At 37.1% G+C, this 21554-nt stretch overlaps 1 protein-coding gene across 1 annotated transcript; it reads left to right on the top strand.

The window, feature by feature from the left end:
- Positions 1 to 3293: 3293 nt before the first annotated feature.
- On the top strand, positions 3294 to 18194 carry LOC128219434 (uncharacterized). The gene is made up of 10 exons (XM_052927243.1): positions 3294 to 3504; positions 3625 to 3762; positions 3948 to 4088; positions 4742 to 4855; positions 14540 to 14650; positions 15254 to 15372; positions 15574 to 15666; positions 16808 to 16926; positions 17504 to 17646; positions 17905 to 18194. The coding sequence occupies exons 1-10, from the start codon at positions 3294 to 3296 to the stop codon at positions 18192 to 18194; spliced, it is 1479 nt and encodes a 492-aa protein (XP_052783203.1).
- Positions 18195 to 21554: the final 3360 nt, after the last annotated feature.

Genomic DNA, 21554 nt, shown 5'->3' with positions numbered 1-21554 from the left:
ACTAACCACCCAGGCGGGGACAAACCCTAAACACAGACCAAATACTGTCTACATTTACTACTAACCACCCAGGCGGGGACAAACCCTAAACACAGACCAAATACTGTCTACATTAACTATTAACCACCACAGGCGGGGCCAAACCCTAAACACGGACCAAATACTCTCTACAGACGCTTTACTACTAACCACCACAGTCGTGGACAAACCCTAAACACAGACCAAATACTCTCTACATACGCTTTACTACTAACCACCCAGGCGGGGACAAACCCTAAACACAGACCAAATACTGTCTACATTTACTACTAACCACCACAGGCGGGGACAAACCCTAAACACAGACCAAATACTCTCTACATACGCTTTACTACTAACCACCCAGGCGGGGACAAACCCTAAACACAGACCAAATACTCTCTACATACGCTTTACTACTAACCACCCAGGCGGGGACAAACCCTAAACACAGACCAAATACTCTCTACATTTACTACCAACCACCACAGGCGGGGCCAAACCCTAAACACAGACCAAATACTGTCTACATACGCTTTACTACTAACCACCCTGGCGGGGACAAACACTAAACACAGGCCAAATACTCTCTGCATACGCTTTACTACTAACCACCCAGGCGGGGCAAACCCTAAACACAGACCAAACACTCTCTACATACGCTTCACTATTAACCACCACAGGCGGGGCCAAGTCCTAAACACAGACCAAATACTCTCTACATTTACTACTAACCACCCAGGCGGGGACAAACCCTAAACACAGACCAAACACGCTCTACATACGCTTCACTATTAACCACCCAGGCGGGGCCAAGTCCTAAACACAGACCAAATACTCTCTACATAGTTTTTACTACTAACCACCCCAGGCGGGGCCAAGTCCTAAACACAGACTAAACACTCTCTACAAACGCTTCACTACTAACCACCACAGTCGGGAACAAACCCTTAACACAGACCAAATACTCTCTACATACGCTACACTACTAACCACCACAGTCGGGGACAAACCCTAAACACAGACCAAATACTCTCTACATACGCTTTACTACTAACCACCACAGGCGGGGCCAAACCCTAAACACAGACCAAATACTCTCTACATACGCTTCACTAATAACCACCCAGGCGGGGACAAACCCTAAACACAGACCAAACACTTTCTACATACGCTTTACTACTAACCACCACAGCGGGGCCAAACCCTAAACACAGATCAAATACTCTCTACATTCGCTTCACTACTAACCACCACAGTCGGGGACAAACCCTAAACACAGACCAAATACTGTCTACATACGCTTTACTACTAACCACCCAGGCGGGGACAAACCCTAAACACAGACCAAATACTCTCTACATACGCTTGACTATTAACCACCACAGGCGGGGCCAAGTCCTAAACACAGACCAAATACTCTCTACAATCCCTTCACTACTAACCACCACAGGCGGGGACAAACCCTAAACACAGACCAAATACTCTCTACATACGCTTCACTACTAACCACCACAGTCGGGGACAAACCCTAAACACAGACCAAATAATCTCTACAGACGCTTCACTACTAACCACCACAGTCGGGGACAAACCCTAAACACAGACTAAATACTCTCTGCATACGCTTCACTATTAACCCCCACAGGCGGGGCCAAGTCCTAAACACAGACCAAACACTTTCTACATACGCTTTACTACTAACCACCACAGCGGGGCCAAACCCTAAACACAGATCAAATACTCTCTACATTCGCTTCACTACTAACCACCACAGTCGGGGACAAACCCTAAACACAGACCAAATACTGTCTACATACGCTTTACTACTAACCACCCAGGCGGGGACAAACCCTAAACACAGACCAAATACTCTCTACATACGCTTCACTATTAACCACCACAAGCGGGGCCAAGTCCTAAACACAGACCAAATACTCTCTACAATCCCTTCACTACTAACCACCACAGGCGGGGACAAACCCTAAACACAGACCAAACACGCTCTACATACGCTTTACTACTAACCACCATAGTCGGGGACAAACCCTAAACACAGACCAAATAATCTCTACAGACGCTTCACTACTAACCACCACAGTCGGGGACAAACCCTAAACACAGACTAAATACTCTCTGCATACGCTTCACTATTAACCCCCACAGGCGGGGCCAAGTCCTAAACACAGACCAAATACTCTCAACATACGCTTTACAACTAACCACCCAGGCGGGGACAAACCCTAAACACAGACCAAATACTCTCTACAGACGCTTTACTACTAACCACCACAGGCGGGGACAAACCCTAAACACAGACCAAATACTCTCTACATACGCTTTACTACTAACCACCACAGGCGGGGCCAAACCCTAAACACAGACCAAATACTCTCTACAGACGCTTTACTACCAACCACCCAGGCGGGGACAAACCCTAAACACAGACCAAATACTCTCTACAGACGCTTTACTACTAACCACCACAGGCGGGGCCAAACGCTAAACACAGACCAAATACTCTCTACAGACGCTTAACTACTAACCACCCAGGCGGGGACAAACCCTAAACACAGACCAAATACTCTCTACATACGCTTTACTACTAACCACCACAGGCGGGGCCAAACCCTAAACACAGACCAAATACTGTCTACATACGCTTTACTACTAACCACCACAGGCGGGGCCAAACCCTAAACACAGACCAAATACTCTCTACATACGCTTAACTACTAACCACCACAGGCGGGGCCAAACCATAAACGAAAAGGCCGAATACTCTCTACATACGCTTTACTTATAACCACCCCAGCTAAGGTCAAGTCATGAACATAACTGAACACGCTTTGCACGCGTCTCAACTTTGACCACCCAAGACGGGGCCTGGTACTGAACACAAACGAAACACGCCTTTTACACGCATATCTTAATTTATATGAAAGGGTTACATTTATATGCATTAGTTTCGGTTAATATTTTTTATAAGTTTATCCAAAAGAAAACTTTGTTCACCATCTTTAAGCAAAACTGTCTTATTTGTTTAAGGCCCGCGGTCGCGAGTGGCTTTGTTAGGAACTAGACCTCTGACCGCCAAATGTGGAATTTAGTATTACTAGCAAACCACTTAAGTCAATATTTTATACTGCCACACTGTCGCCCCTTGTTTTTAAAGCGGCTGCCTGCCACTGACCCTCCATGTGGTCAAATTGTACACACTAATTTTTTTTAAATATTTCACCAGTACTACATATTTACTACACATGAAAAGAGCGATGCATTATTTTTTCCCACACATTTCAGCTCCGCTTATCAGCGGACTAGGATACCCAAGTTTCGACAGCGGCTGGCTGCCACTGATCTCCCAAGATAGAACCAGGTCCTACAGAACAGTTAACCACGCCCTAGGAGCCGTACCTAGCATTGTTGACGTCCAGGTGAAGTCACTTGATGCTCCTAATGACGGGTTCATCTTCAGAGGCTACGGTCAGTTGTGTGTTTCGTATATACTAATTCATTTATTAATTACTCATTGTTAATTGATTTATTGCTAATTACCGACCGATCATAGGTCACGAAAACACAATAATTGTACCTATATCCTAGGCAACGGTGAGAGAGATGACGACAATAACGAGCCTTACGGTGGCGTCGTGTACGTGTATAACGACGTCGACGTTTTGGTGATAGCTCCCAAAGCTCATAACCACAGATATCCCGTTGGGGGCAGTGCGATTTACACGGGTACGTTTTATCCAGATGTATAAGTCAACTGGTTTGAGTACAAAACAACTTATTTCGCACATATAAAAGTGAGGACTTGTGTACAGTTGTATCTCTAAAATTAATATGATTAGTACAGTACTTTTTTTATTATAAGTCTAAAAAGCTGTTGTGTCATTTGTCAATAATTTACAATTAATACCCAGGCGAGGCGCCGTACTGGACCGGTCCAAATACCCAGTCGTCACATGCCGTCCAGATCCGGGTGCGGTGTTGGCTGGAGGGCGCGCTTCCTGTACCTTGCTACAACGCCTCCGACATCCTCATGAGATCTTCATCACAAAACCGTAAGTATTACTTACATTATTTTTAAACGCGCGCGGCTGGCTAGAGGCCGAACTTACACCTCATTATTTTATCGCCCATCTTCCCCTCTCATTAAATTCTTGCCGCTCACAAACTCATCATTTCAACTTAAATATGTCCGTTCTTAAATACATTCGGTTGTCGATCTTGTCGTTAACGGTAGGTTGCCTCGTTGTATGCAAGTTTTCCGAATAAAACTAAAAATGAATTCTCTTTTTCAGGTCAATTGACATCAGTTTTAACTTGTGTTGTCCGCTTGTCATATTATAGCCACTATTACCGACATTTTATTACGAAATATTGTGTTAAGGAAGTACTCAGCGCTTTATCGCAAAGCAATGTTCAGTTATGTTGCATAGCTATAAAACTTATGGACTGTGTTTTTCTCATAAATAAAATGTAGTATTCAAGGTTTTAGTGATCGACCTCTGTTTAAAGTTTAATCAAAGCTTAAGTAGTGGAAATTTTCAAGCTGGATTAAGTGGCCACCTGTCTTAAGCAGCCACTTTGACCTTTTCCGAAAGGTGACCTCTTAATACAAGTTTAACTGTACATGGTTTGTATTTAAATATTTCCAAGTGGTTTAGTGCGTTTGTTTGACAACAAGTTATTTCATTTTTATTTTATTTGATAGAAAATGACACCTACCAGGAGCTGGAGCACGGTCTTGAGCGGTACCCGTCTTTGGTACGCGTACGAGCTCGACTTTCCCAGGCCAGGGCTCCACAGTGGTATACGGACGCACAAGGTAGTCTCAACTGTGTTATGGCAGGGATGTTGAGTACTGTTGCACGATGATACACCAGGGGTACACTATGTCCCACAATTCAACACGACTGATACTCTCCCTTCGGTCGGTGCCCTTAGATAACAAGTTATTGGTTCGTAAAATAAACGTAATAGTTGTTCAGTCAGACATTGATGCAACACAAATGCTGGTATTTTTGGTGTTAATATGTTTGTTTATTCGTGCTTTCACTTTGAGGACATTCGCCAGTTCAAAGTTCTTGTCACCATTTCGGTAAATCGTAAGGGGGGGGGGGGTAACAGGAACTTACAGTGAAATTTAACCAGTTCATTTTCATGAGCGCGAAGACCGTCGGTGATCCGACTAGAATATACCCGAGTGGAACACATTTCGGAGTATTTTTATGCCTTGGTTGAACTAACAATTCCCCAGCGCAGGACCCTTCTTTAATACAGATAGTAAGGCCTAATATAGTAACTTTATGGGGACCAAGTCAGTCAAGAAGATAACAGTTTCAGTTTCAGTTTCAGTTTATTGGCAATATCAGCAAATACATGTTTTTGGCCAAAATTAACATCAAATATCACATAGATGGCCACAAAAAAAAAGAAGTGAGAAAATTATCAACATACAAACATATAAGTATTTGATAACTATAATTTTAGGCTACACATGGTTACTCACACATGCTCACATTCACACATATAAGATACATACATATATTAATACAATCAAAATGCTACTGTATGTAACATCTAAACAAATCAAGAGACACCGGCAGCAAGTACATCGTTTCGTTTGGACATGGCAAAGAAAACAAATTTCGCTAGGTTCCTGATAGTCCTTGAATTATTACTAGATAAGGTAAATGCAAATTTTTCAATAGTGTTAAACGATCTGTTTATGTTATATTTGTTTCTAAGGTCCATATATAAATGACAAATACAAAAAAGTGATATTCTGATTCAACCATATTGGTAATACATAGTTTACATTTTCTATCTTCTCTAATAATGTTATTGTGTCTTCCAGTTTCAATCTCTAAGGAATGGGCACTCTGTCTGAATCTGGATAAAGCGATTCGATGATTTTCTTTGTCGATGGTATCGATATATTTTTCACAATATCGAACCATGTTTGAACATACTGATCACGTAGCCTTTGTTTGAGCAATGGGAAATAATTTCTTTCGTAGTTAAAATTTAAGAAAATATAATTAAACCCAAGTTCATTAAGTAGACGTTCAATAGCTTTAACCCAACTTAGTTTAGTATTCATATTTACGGATACAATGTCTCTAACATTGGTATCATACACAGATCTTATAATAGAGTTTGGGGAATTCATAACCTTACACCAGAATTTAAGAGCTCTCTCTTTACATAAAACAGATAGTGGGAAACGGCCAAGCTCACCCAGAACAGCCGCGTTAGAGGTCTGTTGTCGGACACCCAAAATGTGTTTACAGAACTTAAGATGTAGCTGTCAACCTCAGTAAAACTATAGATTCCCCAGACTTCACAACCATACGTGATAATAGGCACAACTAAAGAATCAAATAGTAATAATTTCTTCTTAACATCTAGCTTCACTCTGCTAAATATAGATAAAACATTATTATATGCCTTTAAGGCTTGTTCATTAAGCATTTTAACAGCATCATTGAAAGTACCATTGTAGTTAAATTTAATACCCAGATATGTAAAACGGTCAACTATTTCTATGTTCTGGCTGTTTAATGACCATAAAAAATTGGCCCTTGTCTTTTTCTTTTGAAAAATGCATACCTTTGTTTTATGAACATTAATTTTTAATCCCCATTTACGTGAATAATTGTTTATACAATTAAGTTGTAATTGGAGGCTACGAGGATCGGTAGTAAATAAGGCAATATCGTCAGCAAATAATAACATATATAATGACAACCTATCAATATCGTTACGAGTGAGGTTGTCTAAATCTAAACCCTCTCGAATATCGTTGATAAAAAGAATAAATAACAGTGGGGAAAGGGACTCTCCTTGTTTCACCCCTAAGGATACATCAAAGAAAGTTGAATATGACATGTTGTTAATATCTTTCACACAAGATTTCACATTTCGGTATATTGATTTTAGGATATTTAACATTTTGCTGCTTATACCAGATTGGACTAATTTTATCCACAGAGCATCGTGAATGACAATGTCAAATGCCTTTTCGTAGTCAATAAAGGCACAATATAGTTTCATTTTGTTTGCCAATACATTTTGTATAACAGTATGAAGAATAAAAATACAATCAACGGTACTACGATTGTCTCTAAATCCAAATTGAGCATCATCAAATTTATTTTCACTTTCGCACCACTTATTTATACGATTGCGTAACGTTAAAGAGAATATTTTAGCTATAATATTTACAAGTGTTATGCCACGATAGTTAGAGGGATTATTTTATCATTTTTTTTATAAATTGGAACAATAACACCTTTAGTACATGCATCGGGGTATACCCCTCTATCAAAAATATAGTTAAAAATATGGGCAAGATATGGCGATATAAAATCTTTGGAGTCAATAAAAAAAGCTGCAACATTTCCAGATAGATCAGAGCTTTTGTGCCTTAACATGGATGGAATTGTTTCATAACAGTGTTAGAACCATGTGATAATGTCAATTAAGTTGAATTAACTAATCACGTTACAGCCATTTTGTTGAATCGCGTTAGTAACGCATGGCAAAATGGCCACACTCTACATTGTATTTTCTAAAAATCCGTAAAAAGCGCATTTTTAAAACCCATGAACGAGTCCCTTTAAAGCGCCCTATGCACAATTATGTGAACTTTGGATGCTTTTTTTTATCCCATATTATTTCTTTACAAGTTTTAAGACTTGAGAGGTTAACATTAAACCGGAAATACTATTTGGTTGTGAACTCTTGCAAAATAGGCCTTGCCACTCTCGCTTTCAGCTGAAGTAAAAAAAAGACTGAAATAACTTTATCTATAAAAGCATTTTGCCTTTCTTTTCATTTTCATTTATCAATTAACATATCAATTAATGCCCTTTGGATTGATGCCAAATCGTGGTCACCGGGCATCAACATTTAAATGTCGCCAGTAGCACTTTTAAACAAATAGCGTTTTTGTACATTGGATAGCTTAACACTTCCAAACATTTGCCTGTGTCAACAATATATCCTTGTCATAAAGCAAGCTTTTTTATGTTGGGCATAAAAGGCTAATAGATCAAAGAATAAAATAATGGGGTTAACGTAAATGGGGCAAAAACATCACTTGAATATTGAGACTTATTCATAATACCTGAAAAATCGATGATTTTAACTATTTAGGCACAATACTGGTTCTGCTTTGAACCATGAACATTTGGTTAGAAAAGTATATCAGTCTGAGGCTATTAGTATAAATACATTGAACTAGAGATATAACGAATATAAGATAAATCCTGCAATATACTGTCAATTGCTCGTTGCCTTTGTTGTTTTAATATCAAAATATGCACGTGAAACATAGGGTTTCACTAAGTTCAAAGATATATCACCTAGAGGGACGCAGCGTGGCCTATAAAGTCCACTTAGGAGGGTCTGGGGGACCTCCTCCGCGTTTATTTTTTACTCTAAATCCAAAATGGTGCTTTTTTGTGTCTATCAGAACCCTTTCTAGTCATCAAAATTCTCTTTATAATGCACTTCATGGTATATTTTGTTGTCTTACTTTGTACAATAACAGAACTGAGATACAAAGTTTTGGTAGAACTAAATATAAAGTGTATATTTAATGATTAAATAAGTTTGTATAGGTGGTTTTGTTCACGATGATATATTGAAGATCTTGAAATAAAATCCAAAATCCTGCGTTTGACTGTTTAAGCAAATGTGTTTATGATATTATTTATGTTCATCTCAATATCTCGATGAATACGGAGGACACCAGGTGAGGACAGCCTCTTGCCTGTGTATCCTGCAGCTGCCATCGCGGACTCCACCTCCTTGCTCTGTCGCCGAACATGTGCCGAGTCTTGGGCAGGTCTGGTTCATAGGCCTGTCCACATTGGCCTGCTGCAGACGTTCAGATTTGGTCTGAATTAAGCACTGAACCTAATAGCGCTCTTCATTCTTCTGAATACGAGTACAGTCGAAACCCATTGACTCGAAGCCGTTTGGCTCGAAACCCTCGTTGGCGATCTGGTTGTAAAGGACCGATTTCTTTATACTGAATTTTAGCATTCCCTCATGACTCGAATTTACGGAGACTCGATGTATTTTCTTCGGTCCCTGGAAGTTCGAACCAACGGGGTTCGAGTGTATTTATTTCTTGAAGCAGGTGGTCAACAAAAACGTAGAAGAAGACAACCTTTCAAAACCGACTAGCTAGGGTATTGTACTTATAGTTCGCCCTATTTCTCTGCATGGCTGCTTGCCGTGTCACTAATGGGTCAATCTAGGTAAAACAAAAAATAAACATTGAATCGACATTAATTTTGTTAATTGCTGAATCGATTAAAGCTTTTAGTGCATTCTGTAAAGGAATGTAAAATACTTAATTTTGCTGCGTATATTTGGATATTAATCTCATTCATATACAGATATCCAAGCAGCTATCACAATTAAACTGTTTTTGTATTTTTAATTATCGGTCTGCGGTCTGGCTTAAAACACGATGCATTTCGAAATGTTGAAAAAATGTGTTGTCTTTTTTGTTCCGTTGAGTTGGACATTTTCAATCCACCAGTGGATCAATTAATATATTTACCGGCAACCACAGAAAATCAAAATTCAAATACAAATACAATTAATTTGTTTACACATGTACCTGGAACTCGTCAGCTAATGTCACAGCTTCCTGCTAAAGGGCATCCCATACAAGGGCGTCATCCCTCTCAGCTCTTTATACCCGCATGACTACTTTCTTTTGTTCGATTGCCTCCAACAGATCCATGTCAACCTAATTGTATATGAGATATGTAAATACTATGTGTATGCACAACTGCACTGGATAAAAATGAAAAGAAAAACAGACATACACTTTTAACCGATGAGTTACTTTTAATATTAAATTATTTTATATGAAATCAGTCTGATGCAACACGTTACGTTGTTTGCTGAGATAAATTATCAATATCATTAAGTTTTTATTCATTTATGTTTTTGTTGTGTGTTTTACCTTAAAAAACGTTATATTATTTCATATTAACTTAAGTCGCATGCAGTTATGAGTATATAAAATATTATTGAAGTACTGCTGGGTTCAAGATATGCTCTGTTGCTACCAGAGTCACAATAAACTGGAACTGCTGTTTAGCGTTGAGGTGATCGCCGGCTTTGACGTCACCATTTTCTTGAAGATTCTCGAGCGTATAGACGACAATGCGGCAAGCATTCTTTACTGTGTGAAGCGCATCTGCCCTGCTCATCAACTTAGTTTCACACAATGTCTTCAACTTTTCCCGACCTTCCACCGCTTGCATGGTTTCTTCTTTCTTTACGTCTTCTGACAGTTCATCTGCAAATGGTGTGAGACGTTTTACAGAATAGTCAAATGCAAAGGCGATATCCTGTACTGTAGAGTTCATGGTGCTGACCCATGGAAGTTTGGAGCTGTGGACCAATATCAATTTTAGGCAATGTCTCTTACAATGGGTATAGTTAGTGAGTGGTACTTTTGCACGGATAAGTTCCTGATCACCATTGTACTTGCCCGCCATGTTTCCTGCGCCATCATAACACTGGCCCAGAATCTTAATATCGAAACCAGTGCCTAGCAGATATTTGAGAATGCCATGTGCCAAGTATACTCCCTTATTTAGACTTACAAGTTGCAAACCCTAACCTGTTTACGAACGGCATGCTTCTGTTTTAATTCTGAAACAAAACGCATGCACACAGAAAGTTGTTTGTTTGCTGAACAGTCAATTGCCTCATCAGCCACAATAAAGAAGAAACCGGACAGTTTACAGTTAGATATATGATTGTGCTGACAACCTGATCAGCGAAGATAACCAAAAGTTTGTTTTGAATATCCGGCGATGTGTACTTAGCGTTTGATTGGGCATTTGCAAGGTGATCTGCCACATATTCTTCATTCATTGTATTCAGATATGCAAAGTTGCTATACGATTAATTCTTTCCTGAGCATGTCCTCTAACAGCATTGCTTTGCTTTCCTAGGAGTACAAGGTTTTCAAAGATTTCATAGAGCACATGCCTACTTCGCTCCACTGTGCAGTTGATGACAGGTGGTAATTGCTGACTGAATAGCCTATAAAGTTTGCAGACGATGCATATTGTTTTAAAAAGCATTTATAAGATATTCAAGTCATTTAAATGAGGAATGGAGAAACTGACTGAAACGTACTTTTTTGATTGATGAACAGATGGGCGGATGGATGCATGAATCCGATGGATGAACGGACAAACTGTGTTAGGATAGACGCTCTTATGAAACGTACATTCTGTTTTAACCCCACAATCAAATTGTTTTCACCCAACAATGCAGTTTTATCCAACAATGACGACATAATATAGCTGTGGCATTTACGGATGTACAGACGCATGGGTGGGTGATCGAACGGACGATCGGACGGACGGACAAAGACAATTGTATACCATACATACATGTAGTATATATTTATACATTTTGCTGGACGGATGATAAGTTGAATAGGCCATTATCATGAAAAGGAAGGACGGATTGATCATTCATGAACTGTAGAATAGTGTACAGTAGTTTCCATAAATGAACATATAACTATATATGAATTAAGCTTAGAAGTGACTACAAAAAAAAACTTCCATACGGCAGAAAACTATAAAATATTTATGTAATAAAGTTATTCATTGCTACCATTAAGTCATGTACGATAACAAATTTACGGTTTGACCTTATGTGTCACGTACGCAGTTGAGTTTGATCAGGAATGTTATTTTACTCCTGTGTTCGATATTACGGCAAACACCTTCTAACTCAACGAAAGCAATGTGCAAAGTGGTCAATGATTGCCTTTACAGCCTTTGAAACGCAATTTCAGACACAGTACGACATTTAATGAATATGAATAAGGTATGTTTTCTTCATTGAACTCCATATCGGAAGTAAAACTTGTTTCACCACATATAACTGCATGGTTTTCAAATGGTTCTAGCTCAAAATGTGCTCCCTTTCTCCAAATCGTATGACCGAACGGTGAAAAATATTTTCAAAATAGGAACTTGTGTAAGATCACATAAAATTCCTGTGTCGTTCAATGGATTTACCTCACCTATTTTTTTAAAATAGGTGTTTTGATTTTGGGGCGATGGCTACTTATATTTTTGCCCAAAATAACAAGAAATGCTTGTGAAAAGCAACACAAAACCATGTTATGTCATAGGAAACTTCCAGGAGATTGACATATTTCATTGGGTTTTAACTGTATATATTAGGTGTTTAATGTATTACATATCGTTCACATTTTGAATTTATGGAATATAATCACAAGCGAGCTTAATTAAAACAAAATTACAGTAGCACAATTGAGTTTGATCATGTAGACCGCATACAGGAAAAATAACGGACTTATTTTTTCCATATCAATGCAACTAGGCATTTAATGAGAAATAATTATCAAGTTTCAAACGCATTACATCGGTTTATTTGGCGCACAGGACACAATGTAAACATATATTTGTTTTGAAATATCGATATTTAAACATGCTTTTGGTCATTATCAGTTCCCATTTCAAGTGGTTCCAAGCATTTGATGCAAACAAAGCGACTTCAGCAGTGACAATTGAACTATTGAAAGGACATTTGCTACATATGTAATATGCCAGCAACTATCCTTTGCAAAAGTTCAATTGTCACTGCTGAAGTCGCTTCGTTCGTATCGAATGCTTCGATCCACTGCCTGTTATCGCATCCCTTTTTTTAGCGGGTATACATGTAAGAATCTATGTAACCAGGTCTTTTATGACTGTTATAAAGGTTAACTGGGTTAATAATGTTAAAGAAGCTGTTAAGTGATTATTGTATTTTATATCCCCAATTGTGTAATGAATACTATATGAACATGTTAATGCATTTATAAGCGAAGTTAAGTGAAAAATAATAGATACATTTAACTAGACTATAACTGGTATGGAAAACATAGTTATGTTTTGGGTAGGTATATAGATTTTAAACAACTTTTGAATATAAACGTTATTTAGGTCGGAAGATCTTACAAATGTAAATTGTTAAACTGAGGGGTTCTTTTCACACATTGAGATTACAAACAGGACGATATGCACAACTTATAAATTAGTAATATTTCTTGTAATGAAATTTAGTGTTCATGTTGTAATGATAATGACAAAGGAGATGTATATCATTTCAAATTTAGTTATTGATGTTATATTCCGCTATTAAAAATATCACACGTTAACTCTGTAATAGTATATCTGTATTCAATAACATTACTGGCTTTATCGTGGGAATATTTGTTTTTGTTTTGGATAGGTAATTCAATTAATGCAACTTAATGTAACAACGTTATGTTTACTTCCCCGCCTGACCCGTTAATAAAACCATTATAATAATTGTGTTATTTAATGTTAGTAGCCTTAGAACATTGCTTTTATTTATATAAATTATGAATTTTAGACAATGGACAGGAATGTACTTATACATACATATATGTACGTATTTAAACATTGTTCTATTGTATACGGCTTAATAAACTGTGTACTCTGTTCTGTTCTGTTATTACCCACAATTTAAAATGGGTGAAACTAATGACTTACTTACACAGTTAATTCTAACTATGTAAGTAAGTCTTATATGTTTTCGAATGTAGATGTATGTAGTTTAAAGCTGCCCTCTCACAGTTTAAACGTTTTGACAACTTTTTTTTATTTTTTATCTTGGAACGAGCAATTTTTTGCGTAAGTATCTGCAAACCAGTGATAAAAGACTGCTGACAAAAGATCAGATCGCAGCTTTTCATATTTTCGTCCCAAAAATGATGTTTAATGCATTTTTCTTAACCCGTTAGTAACGGTTTAAGCCATAAAACATTAAATTTGGAATGGAAATATGAAAATCTGCGATCTAATCTTTTGTCAGCTGTCTTTCATCATTGGTTTGCAGATATTTACGCAAAAAAATCTAATTCCAAGACAAAAAAAAAAAAAAGTTGTCAAAACAGTAAATCTGTGAGAGTGCAGCTTTAAAACAGCAGAAGCAAGAAAATAAATAATCTAAAAGTATTACGAAAACAGTTAAACCTTTCCTCCGGGTGAAGCAACAAAAAGACCAGTATTAAATAGAATATATGAAGAAGTCAAAGGAATAAAAGTATTGAAGGACGGTGATTTCTGAGTGTGTTGATTTCAGCAACTGATATAATATATTATGCCTTCCTCCATTTACATGTAGTTTGTATGTGTTATGATAAACGGTATAAGGACTATATAAGGCGTAAATCAACAACTTATATATGTATATTAAAAAATAAAGCCAACATTGTAAAAGATGGCGTTGTGATAATTATATTCACAATTAATAACCATCTGAATTTGTCTAACTCCATATCCAAAATGTACATGCAAGACTGATATGCTTCGCTGTCGAATAAGTCATTATATTATAATTATAGATTGATAATAAATCCTTTCAAAGTGGAAAAACAAACACGCGGAAAGCAATTATTAATTTCACCATTCAGGTTCGTCGGTGATCAATTTTGGAGTGGAGGGGAATTGGTGGAAGACGGGCGGTCTAAAGTTCGGCTACAACGACGCCACAATCCGGTTATGGACGTCCTCAAGACAGAAGTGTAAGTATATGTTACAATGATAAAAATGAATGATCCGCGGTAGCGAAACAGTTTTTAACAACCAACATGAAATTCACCTACATGAATTAGGGTTTACCAACTTAACGTATCAGTTCTCATCATAAATGTAGAATAAATCACTTGAGAGAGGGTTTCTGGTTGTTTTCAAAAGAAGTAAGTGTAGTTTTCCATAGATATGGTCCTGGCAATGCTTCATAATTTGTGGGATGAATGCCAGATTGTATTAAATGACACCGAAGTCTATAGACACCTTTGGTATTAACCTGCACAAATTAAATGTTTGTTGTAAATAAAACTTATTTATAGCCTATTATACCTAACTATAACGCGCAAAAATATTAACAAATATCATCACAGTTGGCTAAAAATAGGACTTGAACGAGTATCAGCATATCCGGATTCCGTATTCGGATACCAGTATTGCATTAGAATCTTCCGACGTTTTTACAATAAAAAAATCAGTTTATTTAGTAAAACTGTACCTAAAATATATACGCTATTACATATATCTTGATATCCTAGTTGGACGTGACATATATCTTGATATCCTAGTTGGACGTGACATATATCTTGATATCCTAGTTGGACGTCTGTTCACGGCAACTGACGGATGGGGTCGAGAAATGGGTGAGATGACGACCGGGGTGGTAGACGTCGCCGTCTGGTGCGACGTTAACGCTCCATTGTCTTACAGTGCACAGGTGGGTGATTGAAACTGTTTAGTAGCATTGCGGTGCGGGTCAATGATTTTGTATTTTTTAGAAGTTTTCTTATTTGCTAACGGTACATGCACCCATTGTATTCAATCATCAACATGGAATGAGGGGTATCTTGTAGCGTATAGACGTACTTAGTGACGTGCGGTCTTCTAAACATTTGCATATTGCTTGGTTCTGCGGCAGGTTGATTTTGGTCCAGGGATTCCCGAGGAGCAACTGGAGGTACCACTTCCGCCCGGAACTCCGTTCCTTGACGACATGTACATACAACTACTGGTGAGCGGTGCTTTTTTTGTTAAACGACGTTTACGACGACGTATTTTAATCGTGCTACGGGTTCGTTGGCTGCATTAGTGTTTTCCTTTTCTTTGTGTTTGGAGTCAGGACCACAGGCGGCAGTTGCGTTGACATAACCCACGTTATGGCCACACCCTAGGTAGACAATTCCTAATCAACATCGGAATCTACAAATATTCTCTCGTTTCGTCAAACTAAACCAACCAGAGGGTTTTTCGGAGTTTGGATCTTAAAATATCCATTTTGTTGATGGAAATGTATCGAAGTTGTACATTTTCTGAAACTTATTATATTCTGAGAGAATGCAAGTTGTTTAGAGACAATTGGTTTAAAATAAGTTAGTTACGAGCTTTAAGAAAGCACCACCATTCGTACTAGGGTCTCAACATGTCAACCTTAAAAGCTGCACTCTCACAGATTGAACTTTTTGACAACTTTTTTTTATTTTTTTGTCTTGGAACGAGCCAATTTTTGCGAACATCCATGGAAACCAGTTATATAAGACTGCTGACAAAAAATTAGACCGCAGATTTTTATATTTAAGTTCAAAAATTGATGTTTTATGGTATTTCTTAAACCGTTAGTAACGGTTTAAGCCATGACTTAACCCGTTAGTAACGGTTTAAGCCATGAAACATTAATTTTCAAACAGAAATATGAAAATCTGCGTTCTGATCTTTTGTCAGCAGTCTTATATCATTGGTTTGCAGATATTTACGCAAATATTTGCTCATTCCAAGACAAAAGAGTAAGAAGTTGTCAAAACGGTAAATCTGTGAGAGTGCAGCTTTAATAAGAATATTAGTATTTATTGGGGATTTTTTTTCTTGGAATGTTTTGTTTAAAGTTAGGGGTTTCTGATAGATGATCATGTTCCAAATGATTTTGGTCTTGAAAAAAAAACGACTAATTTTTTAAGGATGGTGTGTGGCCATATGGTGGGTCATGTAAACGCAACTGCCGCCTGTGGTCAGAACCATGTGTGATAGGTGTTCCTTTGAACGTGACAGCCATTCTGTCGTATTTCATTCCAGATGCTGCAATTGATTGTGGTGTAATTTATGCAATAGTTCCATTTGATAAATAACTTGTGTAGTTTTTTTTTATAATCGTATGGCAGGTAAAGGTCAATGACAACCCGAACAGAGGTTACCTGTTTGACGTGGTTGGAAGTGCAATGACCAACACCCTAAACCCCGGCTTGCCCTGTGCGTATGGCGGCCTAATTGTGGCATACAGGTATGACATCAGCACATTGACGTCATTCTTAACAATTTGAGCAAATTATCTTGAACGTGAAATGTCCTTAAGTTTCATCCTTTTAAAAGTAGGACTGTAGAACAATTCTATCGCTCATATAAGCATTTCAGACTGTATGTATGGTTAAATATTACGGTCAATAAAAACCTTTTTTTCTTAATCAATGATTATTTTAATATGATATTACATCGGAAATGTTTATCTTACAACACGTATGTTCTTGGAAACCTGTGCTGTAAATACCATTGGCTACCGCACGCCCGCCTCATGCCAGCTGAGTCACGCTGATCATAGCCCAATTTCTTATTTTGTTTTTACTGTATGGTTTATGAAAATAACATTATTACAATGAATATTTTCTGTGAATGTGTATACAAATGACTAATTTAAGCTATGCAAGCGAAAGGATTAGTCATGTGTTCCGGTTTAAATCGAAAAATCCGACCGTAGGGAACCCTCCGTGGCCAGTAACTCGACAAGCCTCTTAACAAGATTTTATGCGTGCCTTTTTCTATCCGAACTGGAATCATATTATAGATATTGATATTCAAATTAGTCAGAATATGATCCGAATGTGGCGGCCAAATGACGACTCAGGAGCAAGCGTCTGCATTCCCGTGAATTTTGGTCAGGGCCTCAATAGTCAGGCGGCCCAGGAAGGAGTCCTCATTGTCAGAATTTATGCCGTGTATGGTGCACGTAAGTTGATAACGTTGATATTGTCATAAACACAAATCAAATTGAGTAATATTTTATAGTAAATTGATAAATACGTTTATTTTTTATTAGTGACTACGCGGTTTGTTAGAATATTTATCATTTTCTACATGCACATATGTTGCATCCCAAATGAGTTAATGAGATGAATATGAAAATCCAATACAATTGACCCTCAAACATATTATTAACACACGTATAATGTAAAAGTTAACAATATGTTTTTTGTTTAATTTGCAGTTGTTGAGGGATTGCTACAATACCCACCCGTGTTTGTGTGCAGTCACTACAGTCTCCTATATCGTGACAAAGGCTACGAATTTCCACCAATAGAAATCAAGCATAACCTGACGTCACTCGCCGAGTGCGACAGCGCGTGTAGGTCGTACCGCGATTGCGTCACATTTACCTATGACGATTCTTCGAACTGCGGAATGTATAACAAGACTGATCTCAGCTTGGTTTATGATAAAGACGGATGTGAAATCTGGACACTGTTTGATCGATCGTATGAAGGGGATGAAAACTAGGTCTTATTAGGCTGCTTTAAAATTATGTTCTGTTATTTATCAGTTTACATTCGACAAATCAATGATTCTATAGATGTTTAAATTATTGTTATGACGCATGTTCCCTTAACAAAGGTTGTTAAACTGAACACAGGACGAGTGCATTCGTTTTGTTATTGACGTTACATCTGTCTTGTATTGTTTAAGTTTGATCACCTGGCCTTAGGCTAGCCCATGAAACAGGTTGCGACAATTTTGTTTACTAATAATTCATACTGAGTTGCTTGTGAACCAGCTTGACAGAAACCAGAACTGTTGTTTTTCATTGGAACCCAATAAAACGTTGACCTAGTACAACTCGACCTCAACCGCTAGGCTTGTTGCCTATGCGACATCTTGACAAGCAGATCATAACCTAGATGCAACATTCTTCTGCTATAAATGTATGTCTCCTAAGTCTAGAACTACTAATACATATAAATGCATAAATAAAACGACCAAAAAATTATGGTCTATTGGACGCATATACGAATTTTTGTTGACCTGATTGTTCCGTTATAATGTACTTAAACTCGATCAATGCATTTTCGAATAGACATAGACTGTTGATTGGCCAGGGAGTATTTTTACGATTTTGAGACATGTTAAATATATATTCTGGTGAGAAAAGCAAAGCAGTTTCCAAAATATCTTTTGAATTCTTTTTTGGAAATTTTAGTCTAATTAACGAAACTACTGAGAAATCAAATAAGTTTGATTATAACAATGGTTCACAGTATGACAAGCACTCAATATGCTCAACTCTGAGAATGAGTTCATATCTTCTATTGCAATCATCCATTAAAATTAGTCATGAACAGAATAGATTTTTATTCACGTAAACTACATAGTTTCTTTTGACATATTCAATGGTTGACGATGTTTTCAAATGAATATATTTAACACTCGAATCATAGTATGCTAAAAGTTATAAATACCTTGTTCAATCTTATCTTTGATAACAGTCTTATTTCCGAAGAATGATGTAAAGGAATAATACTTCCATACTTCCATACTTCCCAAATAGAAAGGGGACTTGAAGTATCCTGATAATTACAGAGGTGTAACCATGTTAAGCTGTTTTGGAAAAATATACAAGTATTTGAAACAGAAAGCCAGGCGCGTAGCTGCATATACGCGAGTACGCGGCTGAAACCAGATGATTCTGACAAAAACAATCAGCCATCTGCCGAGTTTAGGGTTTATTTGTTGATATATGATCCTAAAACTGTCCAATTTTTGAGTACTCAATTAAGCACCTCAGAACGCCCAGATTGCACAATTGTTTTCAAAAAGTAGCCCTCGAACCCCCCTACCACAATTATGAATTCATATGAATATAAGGCTAACTACGCCCCTGAAGGCTAAACATACCTATAGAAAATTCAGAACACTTGTTCAAGGAACGGGCTGGTGATCATGTTTTTACTCTTTATTAGTATTATTTTTGGATTTCTATTTGTAAAAGGATAAAAAACTTACAGTGCATGTGTTGAACCGTAAGGCGTTTGACTCAGTAAGTCGTATGTCCCTCTGGAATAAAATACATATTAATGATATAAACAGTAATTTTCTTTTAAGTTGTATACTAAATTTATAAACATGCAACGTCTTGCATTGAAAGTAATGCTGGGCTATTTCTTTGTAAGTTCATCTGGGGTGCATCAAGGAAAAAACTTATCTCAGATCTTATTTTCCATTTTCTTAATTGACTTGTGGCACATATGGCTGAGCAAGCATCATAATGACCTTGAAGATGTATACGAGTCTATTCAATTTTAAGCACAGTGGAAGTCTAATCAAACTGTATCTGTTGTGGTATGCTGATGACACTGTAATGCCTCTGTTTTACAGTGTGCTCTAAATTCCATGTATTGTTAGTGTATAACCAGTGGAAATGAGAAGTCAATTCTAATAAAACCATTTTTTTTTATATTGTCTAAAATATAATGTAGTGATCTACAAGATTTTTATAATAATAATAACATAGTGGACATAGTTGACATCTTCACCTACCTGTGTGTCTGTTTCAATCATAACACCAAGTTAAGTAAAACAAAAACAAAAGTGACCAAGCTTACAAAGATATGTAATCTATTCTTAAATAAAGTCAAAGTAATTGTTTCTTGATATTGATCTACAACTTAAATTATTTGATGATATGATCACATCTATATTTGTGTATAGCTCTGATGTATGGGATTTTGATGATACTAGTATGGTTGTTTAATTTCAACTGAATTATTAAAACAAATATGAATGTTTAAAAGTCATCACCAAATATTATGGTATTTGTTGACTTAGTTTGATTTGTTCCGTCTCCGCATATTTTCAAAATATTGTAAACTATAGAACAAGGGATCAATATATTCAAATGCTGAACGGATCAGTAAATTCTTTAAAGGCCTAGTTTAAGGAACGTTTAGCATGAAAATCCCCTGCTGTGCATCTAGTCCTAATTGCACTGATGTCACATAAGGGGCCAATTTCCTGTTTATTTGTTTATTGGCTCAGGGCCATTTAGGGTCCATCTCTATAATAAAACCTCCAAAACTGCACTGCATGTTACTGGAAACAGAGATCTGATAAGACAATTAGGCAATTAGATTAAGATCAATCACTACACAGAGGTTGTGTACAATATAATTGGGGGGGGGGGGGAATAATAGGAGGAATAAACTAGGCCTTTAAGGAAATGATTAGTTTTACCCAGTAAATTTTCGTTTTACTGACCGTTCCAAGGCGGTACCTAACAATCCTTGATAAACACCCCTTGTTTTATATATATATATATATATATATATATATATATATATATATATATATATATATATATATATATATATATATATAATACATGCATTGTGTTGTTTGTGGAGTTTTGTGTTGTTCTTCCACGTGTCTGGTTTGTGAGTGTTAGTTTTTCTGTTCTTTGTCTTTTTGTCTTTTGCGGTGACACTGTAGTACCATTAAATGGGGTTTATTTCTTAAACGTTCCACTACTGGATTTGTTTCTGTAGTTTATAATTCTTAAAGATATTTCAATTTTAAATGCTGCATGTTTAAAATCTTACCAAGGAATTTGGCTATGACTATATGTCATTTTGGATGTTGCAGTCATAATTTCCTATTGAAAAAGGTAATTTTAATATTATTGAACGTAACGAAAGAATATGTCACTTGTGTATTAAAAATGTTTCAGGTGATGAAGTTCAATACATTGACGAATGTACCCATGTAATGATGATATAAAAATGCGTCCAAATTCCCAACGGAGAGGACATACTCTAAATTTTCAAAAACTCTTTCAAAGCATTGACATAAAATGCCTACTTTGTGAGA

Source organism: Mya arenaria, chromosome 15 (assembly GCF_026914265.1).
Source record: "Mya arenaria isolate MELC-2E11 chromosome 15, ASM2691426v1".
NCBI classification, from domain to species: domain Eukaryota; kingdom Metazoa; phylum Mollusca; class Bivalvia; order Myida; family Myidae; genus Mya; species Mya arenaria.
The sequence above is the reverse complement of the archived record's forward strand: the minus strand, read 5'-3'. Positions and strand labels throughout refer to the sequence as shown.

Bases quoted from the DNA above. Each gene is read 5' to 3' on its own strand.
- LOC128219434 (XM_052927243.1), top strand. From the start codon at position 3,294: ATGCATTATTTTTTCCCACACATTTCAGCTCCGCTTATCAGCGGACTA. The intron at 15,373-15,573 runs GTGGGTGATTGA...GTTCTGCGGCAG, and splicing joins CATTGTCTTACAGTGCACAG to GTTGATTTTGGTCCAGGGAT. The intron at 15,667-16,807 runs GTGAGCGGTGCT...ATCGTATGGCAG, and splicing joins ACATGTACATACAACTACTG to GTAAAGGTCAATGACAACCC.